General features: G+C 31.1%; 1 protein-coding gene across 1 annotated transcript in view; it reads left to right on the top strand.

Annotated features, from left to right (window-relative positions):
- Positions 1–15,496, top strand: part of LOC113518090 (discoidin domain-containing receptor 2-like) — a 252,127-nt gene that overhangs the window by 167,656 nt on the left and 68,975 nt on the right. Inside the window, exons 3-5 of the mRNA XM_026902858.3 lie at positions 9,035–9,146; positions 13,365–13,596; positions 15,290–15,437. Coding sequence (XP_026758659.1) covers positions 9,035–9,146; positions 13,365–13,596; positions 15,290–15,437 — 492 coding nt within the window. The remainder of the gene's footprint in view (positions 1–9,034; positions 9,147–13,364; positions 13,597–15,289; positions 15,438–15,496) is intronic.

The raw sequence follows: 15,496 nt of genomic DNA, 5'->3' as shown, positions 1-15,496 counted from the left end.
GAGAGAAATGTGAATCTATCGAAATTCTGATCAAATTTTGATTTGTGTCGAGACTTCGACGAGACCTGGTGAATTACGATTTGAATTATACCTACAGGTATGCTGATTTATTTTATACCTTGAAAACGAATATCACAGCGTCTACTATATTGTATTTTATATGCTCCAATGTATTATTATATTTACATTTCCAGCCATAAATATAAATTAATAGAAATATAGCAAATAAAAAAGAATTGCCATGTAGTCTCAGCATGCAATGGGCCCCCCTTTCTTTACCCGTGAGTATAGTAAGAGGCAACTAAGGGCAATTTATAGTCGAGAAATGAACAGCAAATTGCATGTCACCTAACTAATAACATCGCCTAACTGAAATTGCGAACCCGTATGCTAAGCATGGCAACTAATGGCAAAACCCCCTCTTATGGTGAGACCTGAGTTCAGCAGTGGATTGTTAACAGATGGCATGATGGCGATGATGATAACAAATAAAGTATCTTTCAAGTTTAAAAGCCATACAAGATTAAAAGAAAATTGAAATAATTGTAACAAAAAACACGGAAATTATTAAACAAGATTATAACATTTCTAGATTGAGCTATAAACAACTTTCTCTTAACGGAAACTTTCTTCTAAACAATGTCAAATATTCTGACAATTAAGGTGTAATATGCAAAAAGATGATCTCTTTTAAAACCATTTTACAATTTAAATGCGGACGAAAAATTGAAAGGACACTTCCTAATTTGATAAATTCCTATAGCAAACAGTTTCATTAAACTCGCTCGTTAAAGAGGGAAACTTTGTTAAGTTCTTTAATTCCAGCATGAATTATTTATCTAGATCCAACGTTTATACCTCCTGGTGGTACCTAGGCGCGAATATTAATAGTTTTGCCTTGCCTTGCACTTCTGCTAATTTAAACTTTTCGAATACTTTCAGCAAAACGAGAGCACAACTTACTTGATTACAAGAATAAACTTCATATAATTTCATGGTAGTTGGCTACATGTTCTTGTTACTGTCAATAATATTAGAAACTATATGCATATAGGCATTTATTACTTCGATAAACCGTATTACATGCAAAATAAAATCATAAATCTTGCATTTATATGACATTACTAGTATTTATTCTCCCAATATTTATTGTTTTTATGATATATAAACCCAATATTAAGCCCGGATCTCTCCTCGCCATTAGAACATATTAGCCTACTATGACTGTGCTAGTATGGAGGCTTACTATAGGGTTTCAAGTATTCTTTCTATTGCACTGATATGAAATAATACACATTATAATAGTATAAATAGTTAGATAACATCATCTTTTACAGTGATGATGACGAATGTTGGGTTACTGCGTAAGTAAAAAATATAAGAAAATGTTGTTTAGGTTACATATGACTTGGATATATTGAAGCAATACTAGGAAAGCAATCGATTGGTAATGCTATGAAGGAGAACCCGTATTCTATAATGTCTAAATAGGGTTCGTTCAACATTTTATTTGGCAACACAACACGTACGGAGTAGAGAGGTCGAGCTAGCTACTGCGGTTCCGATGCGGTACCCACGGAAAATTTATGTACCACTGAGCGTGCAACTCTAGTTTCCTACCCAGTGACTCTAAACGAACCCGCGTCAACGCAAAAATTTTGCAATTCACGCTATACACTGCCGCTTTCAGCACGTACTGTTTAAACGTGTTACATACCAACCCAGCCTTGTAATAAAAATAACTGCGATAAATCGAAATAAAAGTATTTTTTCAGTAGGTATAGAATTCTTAGGGGGGGCTGCCTCGCTCAAATATTAAGTTTCGTAAGAATTTTAAATTAGAGCATTAGACGCGGCGTCTCAGCAGAATTAAATATTAATAATGCTATCCGAGCGAACTCGGCGGAAGGCTGAAAACAATGAATTTTTAATAGTTATTCTCCTTTGCGACTGGCAATTAATGTAATGAGGTAGCAAGTTTAGCCAGCCCCAAGGGGCGACTACAAATTGGAGTTAATTCTTCACTAGATTTCCCAGCAATTGTTACATTTAAGCTGTGTGATTATATGTTACTATTATTTTGTAAGATAAATTAATTTTAAACAAAATCGTATTTTACTTTTAATAAAAATGTCTACCTACTATTTGTAAATTTGTTTATGTAGACCTAGTTGTGTAGTGGAAAATTAAGTTGCTTGGAATTTCTAATATCTCTGTTAATTAAATAATATAGAACAGATTTTTTTTTATTTTAACTGAAATTCTGTATTATGTAACTTAATCTATGTAATTCTCCATCATCTTTAAATAAATTTGTTATGTATTTTAGTTATATATTTAACAAATCATTAATCACCCTTCTTCTTCTTGTAATTCTTGTAAAAAGAATATTATTATTTCATTTATTTAATTATTATATCAGGCATTAACTGTTCACTGTTGAACATAGACCTCCTCCATAAAGACTTTTGCTAATAGTTGTCACGCTTGGCAGGCGGGTTGGCAACCGCAGCTAGGCTTAGGTAGTCTTTTAAGAGGGATGCTGCTGCCCATCTCTCAACCATTAAATTCCCTCAGTCACTTCTTACCGCACCAACTAAGAATAGAATGGACCACCCCTTCTATTCTGAACCCCTTCTATGCAATAGAATATATAGGACTTAATTTCTAGTATTCATTCCTTTGCGCATCTATAGTATTGTTCCCTTAGTCACCTTTTACAATTTACGAAATATACATAAAACTTATATCTTAAAACTAAATAGGACTGTATGAATTGAAACATTTCAAGTTCCATTATTTCTGCCTCCTCTAATGTGGGACAGGTGTGACAGATATGTATATATGTATGCATATATCTTAAACAACAGAATTTTTTACGTGATAATATTACTTCATAGAATAGGGCATAGCCTTAACCAGAAATAGTCTATTATGACCCGTAAATTAGTCTTTATAAACTAGACTTTAGATTTTGAACAAAAAACACGCTAATAACCTATCCACCATGATTTTTCATATTCAAGTATTTTTTTCGTACTTGCTACTTACAACATTACTATTTCAAACTAAATTCCACTTTGAAAATATGTAGTGAATATAGTTATATATATATATATATATATATATATATATATATATATATATATATCTTCTCTCTTTCTCTTATCTCTTTCCTCCAAAAAATTACAATAGTAAACTTACTATAAATGTAAATAATTACAAGAAATAATCACAATGAGAAAACAATGGGTGACCTTATCGCTAAGAGCGATCTCTTCCAGGCAAACTTTGAATGGAGAGGAGTAATTATTAACAATTTGGTGGGACGATGAAAAATCAATATGGGAGATGTGATACATATAATAATATAAATATTATCCCTACTCATTACATGTATACCCCTCATCATTATATATATATATATATATATATATATATATATATATATATATATATATATATATATATATATATATATATACACATTTAAATTATTTTATGCTTACAAAAAAATATTTTTAATAAAATTAATTAAAATATAGTAACATTATACATATATAAGTGATATTCAATCTACTTATTTTCAAAAGTAGTTCTCCATGAGCACTTTGTAAGTCTTAATATGTAATTTTAAAGCTTTGGATTTGTCCAAAAGATTCCTTTTATTGTATCACTGAACTATACGCCAATTACAGTTTGATCAGAATTTGAGTTAATACAAAATTTCACATTTTAAATACTAATCTGATATTATTATTCACTTTTGAATTGAAATGTGAAATTCAAATTATGCAGATTATTTGAAGGTGATTATGCACCTGCTTTGTGGGTACTATCTATACTATCTATATGGGTGTATCTATACTTATAAATTAATTGCATATTGATTGAATTTATAATCGAATTTGAAATAGACTAGTATCATGATCATCATTACCTAGAAATGAAATATACTAGTATATTATACATAATTACTTATAGAGGTACATATTCAGATACGAGTTTGGTTGCATTATATTTTATACAAATTTTTTTTTTAAATTTTCACTCGTTTTTTTTTATTTAATCATAGATTAATCTAACTATAATTTTTATTATAAACTTGATGACGCAATAAAAAATATAGTTGCTTTACGTAAATAAGATCGTCGGTAATTCTAAGTTAGCGTAATTTAAGACACGTATATTTCTGATTGTTTCGGGTTTGAGTGTTCTCTTTTACTCTAAATCAACGTTACCTGATTTCTCATAAGTTACTAGCTATGGTGATAGGCAATTGTAAACCATTTATTTATTTCTATATTAATATACATAGTATACAGAAAGATATGAGTCGCATACCTGTCTTACTCCGTTATCGTTGTAAATTTTAATTACTCAGTTTTATTTTAAAATAGGTAAGTTTTCTTATATTATAATATATTTACATACTTATATAAAGTTCTATATCAAGCAAGATCAAACAAGGATAAACTGTGGTGGTTACTTACACGTTTCTACAAAATAAATTATGTGTTGTCAAGGGCGATTTCACCAAGTAAATACGAGTATATCTTCACTAGAGTTCATTAAGTCCATTCAATCTTTTTATTATTACTGATTAATTTGTAGCCATAATATCATAATATGTTTACAGCGAGATAGTTACAGTGTAACTTTAAGTACATTAGGCCCATAGAAACCGAAATTACCTTGTACTGAAATAAATAGCTGTTTGATTCAAATATTTTTTATATAAGTAAAATTATACCATAATCATCTAAGGATATTCTTGTCTAGATTTTCTATTTTGGTATATGAAAGTACATTTGTTTGTTACCTCTTAATGACCTAACAGTTAATGAATGAATGAATGAGTATACTTTATTTGAAATAAGCAAGACAATTAATAAACGTAACGATACAGTTGTAGAAGTACAGCAAGGCGGTCTTATTGCTGAAAGCAAAATTTTTCAAGACAACCTTAGGGTAATGGACTAATTGTTGAACAAGTAGGCATTATAATATTGTATAATTAAGAAAATAAAAGATTAAGGAAAATTATTACAAGTACCTATTATAAAATTTAAAAAGTAATTTACAATATATAAATATGTACCTAATATTAGAACAAATATATATAATTACAGGTACGAAAGAAATAAATTAATATAAAATATATAATCATATAACTACAAAAATAAAGAATGAAATGAAGAACCAATTAGATAGAGAGAAGATAATCTTTCACTTGTCGCTTGAAAGCATCAGTGGATTTTACACTTCTAATAACAACAGATAATTAATTCCACTTAACGCTAGAAACAGTGAAGGAATTGTGATAAAATTCAGTTCAATGGTTTGCAGCATAAGCAGGTTTCTAATAGGTATGTCATTTTTTGGTAGAATTTTCTGTATTTGCTTATCGACATAAAACACTGCCTCATTTTCAGATGATAGTGGGTTCGATTTTCACAGAGTACAAACATTTGTATTTATGATATTTGAATTTCTGTCTTGTCTCTAAAACCCAGACAGAAAGCTAGACCGATATTGAAAGCACAGCCCAAAGCACTCAAGCCGATTTATAAATGAAGGTATGTACCTACTACGTACCTCCCATTCTAAATTTGTCCAACAGTGAATCGAATCTGCAATCTCGATTTACGAAGCATATCTATTTATTTATGGATATCAATTAAGAATATACGAATAAACGTACAAAATATCGCCGCTATAAATAATTCTGACAAATAAAATTGTTTTAAACTTTTCATTTGTTGGATAATTAAGTAATTCATTATATTATGTAACAAAGTATACAGCAACGCCTGTAACTAAGTAGTCTGCCTACTTAGTTGTACATACCTATATATATGTATATACCTACATAAACAAATGAAGCAGGTACAGGCACGGAGGGTATTATCATGTTATAATTAAAATCACCTCGCGACAGCGGTCTCGCGGCTAATTTGTCTTCGTAATAAATTGTTTGTTTTTCTCGCGCCAGTTTCACGTAATTTGTTCTTGCGTAATTTATCACATGTCGCCGTGGTACTCTGGATTAGGTGGCGCATCCCTCACATAGATGCTTGTAAGATTAAGACTGCCGTCACGCGACCGCATCTGTTGCTGAAGCTCTGAATTTATTCCTGTGTTTCATGTGACACTTTAACATTCACCCAACGCTCTATTACATTGTCATTAACCAACGAAAAAGATTTTAAAAGTTATATAGTCCCCACAAGTACGAACCTTGTTATTGATGTGGAAAACTGACGTGTTTCAATTCGATACAAGGCAGTGACAGAAGTGTCATAGCGGATCGAATGAACCACAGTGATGCGCGTTCAAGCAAATATATATGGAACGATGAAGCGATACCTGACAGTCCTATTGACCACTCTACATTCAAAATATACTAACTTCATATATGTAGCTACATACATAAATCAATAACCCTCCAACCTCAAAGCAAAAGAAAACCATTAAATTACTTACAGTATGAGAATAAACAAGAAAAAATACACATCAAAGAAAAATAATACAACAACGTTAAAGTATCCGTCCGAACATGTTCGCCGAGCAAATAATGCAGATAAATAACGTTTTTTACCAAGAAGAATCTCGAAATACGATTACACAAAAGGAAGTAGGGAGGTAACGAAAAATAAACATACGTATGTTAAAATAATGCCGCCCGCAAAACCGAATTTGAATTTTTCCCTTTGTGCCTCACCGACGTCGTGTATTGTATTTTCGTTTTATTAAAAGCAGGAAAATAAACAAAAATTTGGGACTCTTGCCTGTCGGCCCCCGCCGCCCTCTCACCTACGCACTGTACATACCACAACGCATATACAAAGTGGATGTATTATACCCGCTTTGTAACTTTGCCCTGTGGCGTACATACTCCAAACTACGTAATTGAGGGTAAAAGGAAAAAGTTTCATGAAATTAGTATTGAAGTTACGTACTCACTTTCCACCCGTCTCATTCATTATCTTGTATTTAATATTTATTTTATATATTTACCTAAAGTTCGTATATAGAATACAATCATCTTTTTATATATGAAACCTATTTTATGCATCATTTATTTAAATCAAAATAATATTCTACTAAATCTTCAGACTGCACATAGCGTAGAAATTGATATTATATGAGTTCAGACTGGAAAATAAACACTAAATATTTCTAAAGTCTTCGTTGTGTTTTACTCCGCGCTTTCACAATGATGTCGATTCTCAAATTAATTTAAAATTCCCAATCTCGATTCGATAATTAACGATTGATTTTCTAAATCTCGATCTGTGTTTTTTAAACATCCTTTAAATTGAACAAATCTTATCGAATTTTATTTCTTATGATAATTTGCTACAGATAAAATTTAAAGTATTATCAACTTAGATAAATGTATTCATACAACCTTTATTAATAAAACTAAATTTAATGTAATTTCTAAAATTTCAGATATAATTTTCTTTAATACAAAATTGAAATTAATTTTAAATAATTAAATTTAAAATAATTCCTCCTTTATGACTTTTCACCTTGGTAAAAAAAATATATAATTTAGTCATACACTTTTTTGCAAATATGATAATAGAAAATGGCACGCGTATAATGCTGAACAATGTCATTCTTATAATCATAATAACTCACTATAGACCCATTTCTAGACATAGAAGTAGGTACATTTATTAGCCTACTATAAGCACTCTGGCTGACCAGGTAACTACATCTGTACAGTTCCATTTCGATTTATCTCTCTCTCCAATTAGTTTAATGTTCGAGTAATAGTATTCGTTTGCTCTAATTGACTCTTACAACATTCTATGAATGAAAAGAGTGATGACGCCTTATAATCTTATTCCGGCACCACATTTAAAATAGCCTTTGCATTTATTATAATTAATAATGTAATTATTATTACTTTCAAATACAGCATCAAGTCTGCAATATTCCCGAATGTTTTACCTTAAAAATATTTAAAAAAATAGGTACATTTTTGGGAGATATAAAAGGAATTTTTAAATTTACACAACGCTGTTTTGGACAGTTTTAAATTAAATCGTTAAAAGAACAATGCTAACCGATTGTCTACTTTATTATTTTTTATTATTATATCAGACGTTAGCTGTCCACTGCCTAAAATAGACCTCCCCCAAAGGGGGGGTGGTGTCCCATTGTCTACTTGTTTACTTATAATATTACTTTATAAATTATTTTCCACGACATATATTTTTTATGCGTAAATAAATGTCAAATATTCAAATATCTGCATACTCGAGATATGTTGATTGACCGATATTAAATGTAGTCTTTTAACGTCCTTTTCCACCCTAAATACCTTATATACCTTAGATTAATGATTGGACTCCGCTATATAGATAATTAGCCATGTGGTCCCGGCATAGAATAAGCAAACTTTTCCTTTTCCGTTGATGTCGTAAAAGGCGACTAAAGGACAGTGAGGAATGGGCAACAGCGTCTCTCTTAAAACATCTATAAAACCTAACTGTGGTTGCCAATCCACCTGCCAAGTGTGGCAACTACCGGCAAACCCCCCTAAGGGAGAGGCTTATGTTTACGTTTAAGAACGTAACGGACGTAACTTGTGGACAATTAAGGGCTAATAGGATGATGATGATGATGTAGATAATTATATATTTATAACGAAAATGCTGTAAAAATATACAAGTATATGAAGATACTAGCTGTTCCCAGCAACTTCGTCCGCATTTCCGTCGTTTTTCGTAAAATAAGTAGCCTATGTCCTTCCTCACAGTTCAGTGGTTTTAAAGTAACTCATAAAGAAGGACATAGACTATTTTTTACTACCCATTTATAACTGGGTACCGCGAATGAAGTTGCAAGTTAAATCTGGGGTTAAAATCTGCCCGCTAACTCCAAATTTCTCTGTGATTATTCTGTCTTTATGATTTTAAAAACGCTTATCCGACTAGGTAGCTTAGTAAATTTTATATTGTAACGAGCTTAGGTTAAATCGTTCATAAATAATGAACATGTATAAAATTTGTTGCAGCTGACGTGGGTACCTGCGAAGTGCCTTTAGGCATGGAAAGCGGCATGATATCGAACGAGTCCCTGTCGTCAAGTTCCAGTTACGACCAAAGCGTCTCCCCACTTAGCTCCAGGTAAAATACGTAATTCAGTTATTCTATTAAAATATTCCGTGCACTGCATAATATCTTAATATATTTTTGTATGCAACTTGAAATAGCAACAATCTGATGACATACATGCAGGAATAAAGTAACCGTCGCCTAGGTATAAATATGAACATCCCGATGAATATCATAGAACAATACTGTAACGCACATATTACGCCTTATGTATTGCTGTTCGATATTATGCTATCTTACTCTATAATTTCACTGCTATAGTGAAATTGTAATATAGTGAAACTGTAAAGTGGGGACTTTTCACCGTTACACAGCCAAACAATCACAGTTCATAGTGAACGAAACACGAATGGAACAGAGATACTTAAAAAAATAACTTTTAGCCGATTACTTCCATTGATAAAACAATAACAAAATTTCTGTGGCTCTGATAAGGAACGCTAAAATTCAAAATCGCTACGTTTCAGAAGAGCCAAAAGAATTGTATAAATTTTTTCCTAAAATTGTAGCGTTATTATTATGTAATAATTAAAAATGCTAACTGATTAAGTAATTTTGTTGAAAAATTATTAGTTCTTGTATATCTTATAGTTTTAGAAATACTTGAATTGTACTCAATTCAACAATTCAGCGTACTGTAATTATAATGTGAAAATGGACTAATTGGGTCCAGTCCAATCCATTGGGTGGACTTTAGACTATTTTTATTTAATATTGATTGAAAACTATTAACTACAACATCATCTGATAATATTTATTGATTGATTAATAAAATTTTGTAACATAATAAAATAATCGTTAAATAATTGTGCAAATAGATCTAATTATCAATACAAAAGTAAATAAATTGAATTGAACCAGTATAAAAAGATAATATTAAGGGAAACTCATATTTGATACTTGAAGTCTAAATAATATATTACTTTTGGCACTATTTTTCACAAAGTATTATCATTTTTAATTAGAATTCAGTCATTTGTAATTAAAAGATTTAGATAATTGTCGCTTTTTACACGTTCTGTATCTTTGTTATTATTAAGATTTCGTCACGTTCTTTGCATCATTGTATTAAATGCCATTAATTAGCCTTATGTACCCATCTACATATATTAAAACAATTATTACCTACTCGTATTTTTATACCGTCCAAATTATTTCCTTTTATGCAAAATCAATTCTTGTTTCCCAAGAAGCTGTACTGTGTATCAATAAACATTCAATTAACAAACACAATTGTACTTTTCCTATAAACGGTGTATACAGGTCATTGAATGTACTTATATATTTGTTTGTAAATTAAATACCTATTTTACAAATTCAAAGCAAATAACCATGAAATCGATACATAATGCCTTTATCTGCCTATTGTTAAACAACAATAAACTGGTATGATACGGCCAAGTTGTTACAATAATTGTGAATCCTGTAACCGCAAAACGCTCATACTTAACTCAAACAATTAACAGAGGGTCTCACATTCGGTCCTTAAGCCCGCATAAGCCCGGCGCGAGACAATAGCACGAAAACTCAACTCCCGTTTGAGAAATTCACTAACAGAAAATTAAATTTTCATATGAATTCGGAGCGGCCGTGATCCTACAAAAGCCTTTCGAGGCTTGACTCCCCAAAGATAACAAGATGTAAGTACGGACGGATGTGCCAAAGCCTTATCAACAGAGCCACTTTACATAGGGTCAGAGGCGATTTTGCTAATGCTACGTTAATTCAGCGTTTAGCGCTCTTTGTTCCCGCTGTACCTACTGATGAGATCGCAGTATAGATATTCAAATTAAATGGTCGCGACAGACTAAACCCCACCTCTGTTGACAAACGTAACACCGAAACATTTTAGACTATTTACCAAGACTATAAAGCTAATTTTATTTGCTTATGCGCAAACGTGTCTTAAGCTGACGTTAGAAAATGTAAACATATAGATACTAAAGTTGACTTAGTCGCCGTTGCAGCCGCTATAAATGTAAATGCACTCTAGTATTTCAAGGGACACCTCATAAACTTCACCAAACAACGTAGGTGCACTAGAAATGTAGTAAAATAAAATATTGTCACCTCAAATTGTGTTGCTGCATAAAGCATCAAGCTACCTACAATCTGTAGTCCAGGCCCAAAACAGACTTCAACAGAGACCATATTTTTCTTTAAATCATATATTTATGTATATTAATTCTTTTTCCTAAAATTAAATTTATTTTATGTTCAATAATGAAAAATTAATTTTGGAAATTATAAAATGTTAGGAAGTGTTTTGTTATAACAAATGTATATATACATAAAATGAAATGTGTATTTTACGTGTTTGTATATCTTATTTGGAGAATAAAAAAATATACCGTAAAAGAATATTGCACGACGTATATCAATATTGTTTCAGAAATTTTTACGATTCGTATGTTTATGAACTTTCCTATATTTTTAACCCACTTCAAAATGAAGGTTGTTTCTTTTTTATCTGAAAGAATATTTTTACAGATTGGTTCCATAGAAATTTTGTCAAAATCGGTTAAGTAATTTAATTTTTAGACTAAAATAACTAATTTTATTACGATTGGAGTCGGTTCTTTTGTGGGACAAAATCTTTAATATAGTAGATCCTTGAATCGGCTAAAGTGATTTAGAATATTGGTAATTTAAGGAAGACCCATGCAAAAGGAGCAAGTAAATTGCAAGAAACTGCTAGTATAGCTTACTAATATAATAAAATTATAATTATGAATAGAACATCGACGATATTTAAGAAAAAAATTATACGAGAAGCTAAAAGATTGTTTTCCACAAATTTTGCCTGCCTCTTTATATGTTTGTTCCGGAATCACGTAAAAATTACTGCACCAAACTGGATATAGTTTTCACAATAGTGTTTCTAGAGATCTCGGCCACTAGTTCAAGAAAAGGAAACTCTTGAAATTCACGCGTACGACGTAGCGGCTAAAAATGAAGTAGGTAATAAATATTGTTAGATCGGTCAGAACATAACAAAATTAATAAAGGCAACATTGCACCCAATGTTCGTGGAGATTATATTTCGCCGTCCAAGTTTTGATTTCCGTCAACGTTGTCCTCTTTATTTTGAGAGGTATTGTGCTTGTCCATTAAACGCTGCTTGATTTCCTGCTTTAATTTTGCCATTCATTTTACTAAAACAAACGTCCGCTCTCATTTATCATAATAGTATTTTGAAATACACTGGCCATACAAATTAGATTATTACAATACAATTTATTTGTGTTCATTTACCTATCCCACAGTATAATACTCTAAACAGTACCTTTTTAATACGAATTCAATATAAAACACCTAAAAATTAATTAATTATGCAACATTTATTAAGAACTTTACCAGAGGGAAGCTTTGTACAGTACAGTCGTTTGCTTGAGTACATTCGTGTTTCTACTGTGAAGCAGTTGTGTTTGCATGGCTGTGTTTCAGTTTGAAGGGTGGGATGTGGCAGTGAATTTACAGGGTACAAAAGAATAACACCTGAGTCGTCTGGAATGGCAACGTATGGGGGTATCATGGGTGAAACAGTATACTCTGTTATGTTCATGGTACTGCTCATGTATATAGTTGACGGTTACCACTTTCCATCAGGTAGGCCGCCTGCTTGTTCGCCATTCTAGGTTGCATAAAAAAAAACATAAAAATAATTGAAGACATTAATGGATGAAGAGAATATATCGCCTTTTCGGATGCATACAAGTAGACGGAGGATTATGTGCATATTAACAACTATAGGTAATTGAGTGTAAGTACAAGTTATGTTAGAATGCACATGGCACCTCCTAACATCATTCATAAAATAACGAAAATCCAAAAATACGACATATCATCTTCATCCATTTATGTCTTCAATTTAATAATTTATTTTTTATTCATCTTAACATTACGATCTTGTAATTATATTGTAATTATAAATTATATATATTTTAAAATATATACTACAATAAAATTCAGTCAATTTGGAGGGATATGACAGTGAAATGACAACATAGTATTTATTAATGGCAATGCATAAGAGGTACCATAACTATCTCAGAATATTTTATAATCTCTATAATAAATAAGTTCATGTGGTGACGATTACTACTTTCCAACTAGTAGACTACCAGCTTGTTTGTTTGTTTGTTCTAATTACCTTAAAAAAAAATTGAAATATTGAAGTATATTATTTATGTAGTATATAATCTTGAATTAATCGTTTATTTCCAATAGAATCCGAACCGAAATACGAGGAGGAGCATGGTGTCCCAATGGTCTTATATCACCACGAAGCCGGCAGTATTTGGAGATTGATCTTCACGATGAATATTTGATCACCGCCACAGAGTCCCAGGGAAGGTTCGCCAATTCAGTAGGTGTTGAGTTTGTGGAAAGCTACTCAGTCGAATATTGGCGGGCCTCGCTCAGTCGCTGGGTTAAATATAAGGACTATAATGGAAGCAGGGTATGTATTATTAAATTTTAGACCTCGCATAATAAATGGTTTATAAATGTATTGTGCAGTGTGTATTGCAAACTAACTGTATTTGCTTTTATACTTTTGTTTTAATCGAGCACACTTTAATAGCTAAGTTAACTGTTCATTGTTGACCGCTGATACTGCTTTCCAAATGCAATAAATTCATAATATAAAATTAAGCCCGTTAGATGCGAGTCGAATTCACACACCGAAGGTTTCATATATAAACGTGTAAATATGATATATATTTTTATTGCATTTATCACACGAAATAGACCAGATGACTATAGTATATATTGTATATATATAGTTTTATTATTAAGACTACAATTCGTACTTTCTTATTTTGGGCCATATTTATGGTTAAAAACTGGACCATATAACTAAGTTTGTTTCAGGAGGTTCTTTGATAATTTTTCGAAAATGGTGCTACTTAAACACTTTTTTTTTGGCATATTTACATTTATCTTTATAAACTGTAATTATTTCAGATTTCCCACTTCATAAACTTTATAGATAAGGGGATTGTTGGTTTCTTTTCTCACATCTCTCTATACAAATAAAAAACTAAGCAGCATGAAAATAAATAAAAATTTAATAATAATGTTTTTATATTATACACAGCCTACGAATATACCACTAGGTCAATTTTGTAATTTGAAGTACCCCTTTTGGACCCGCTAACAAAAATAATAAAAATTTGTTTTTTATTTATTTCTATCGCAATATGTGTGGGCCAACAATTCATAAAATTATTTCTCCAATAGATAACATTCCAACTTCTAATGGATAACGCTGTGACAGACGGGCATACAGACAAAGTCACACTATAAGAGCTCCTTTGTAGTTTTTTGATACAGAACACTGAAAAATAAAACTGAAATTTCTAGTGCTAACTATATATTTTTTTTTTATATTTTTGTCTACCCCGCAAGGGATTTGAAGATAATTATGATATGTGCTGCGCTATGAAAACCTATAAAATAAATCATACAAAAAAGTATCATTTAATCGATTCCCAGAAAAAATATAGAAACGGTTTTAATAACTCAGATCTCGAGTTACTGAAAATTAGTCCCACTGCGAATAATAATAAATGTCAGAACGACAGCTGATACATACTTGTATTTATATGTGACTTAAATATAAATTCAAATAGAAGTTCTTTTAGAAAACTTTGCCTATCATAATATTATACAATAGTAACACAATACTAAGAACGGGACGTGATTGACGAGCATTATAAGGTTTTATCAAGATTATGAATAGAATACGCTAAAGTTTGAGTTAACACAATATTTTTCTTTTCTAAAAGTAATTAGGCCCATACACATTGTTATTTATCAATGCAGAACATTTGAAAGGTGTTTTGTTTGAACTACAATGAACGTCACATTTTCATTGTCAATAGAAAATCATTTAAGTATTTATATAAGTTTTTTTTTTTCCTTATTGGTAATGGTATTTCACAAAAATAATAACCATGACCCAAATTTTGTTTTGTAATTTAAGAAAAAATATGTGAGCATTCTATATAATTCATGTTTTGTTAGCCACAACAATATATTAAAAAAAAAACATTTTGAAATAACTGTATTTTATTAGACTAATCGAAAAATCGTCGGTGTCTACATTTTTCTGCATTTATTATATAATTTAATATTATTTATTCTTTCAGCTGATACCTGGAAATGTAAACACTTATACAGCGAGAAAAACAACATTGGAAGCACCATTTATAGCGTCAAAAGTTCGCTTCTTTCCATACGCAGCCCATCCCAGAACAGCATGCATGAGGGTCGAGCTCTATGGATGCCGTTGGAAACGTAGGTACAACAGGGATGAGGTTTATAGCTAGCGTCGTCCCGGGACAATTGCAATGCGA

Source organism: Galleria mellonella, unplaced genomic scaffold (assembly GCF_026898425.1).
Source record: "Galleria mellonella isolate WM207_F2 unplaced genomic scaffold, CSIRO_AGI_GalMel_v1 utg33, whole genome shotgun sequence".
NCBI lineage: Eukaryota > Metazoa > Arthropoda > Insecta > Lepidoptera > Pyralidae > Galleria > Galleria mellonella.
The sequence above is the reverse complement of the archived record's forward strand: the minus strand, read 5'-3'. Positions and strand labels throughout refer to the sequence as shown.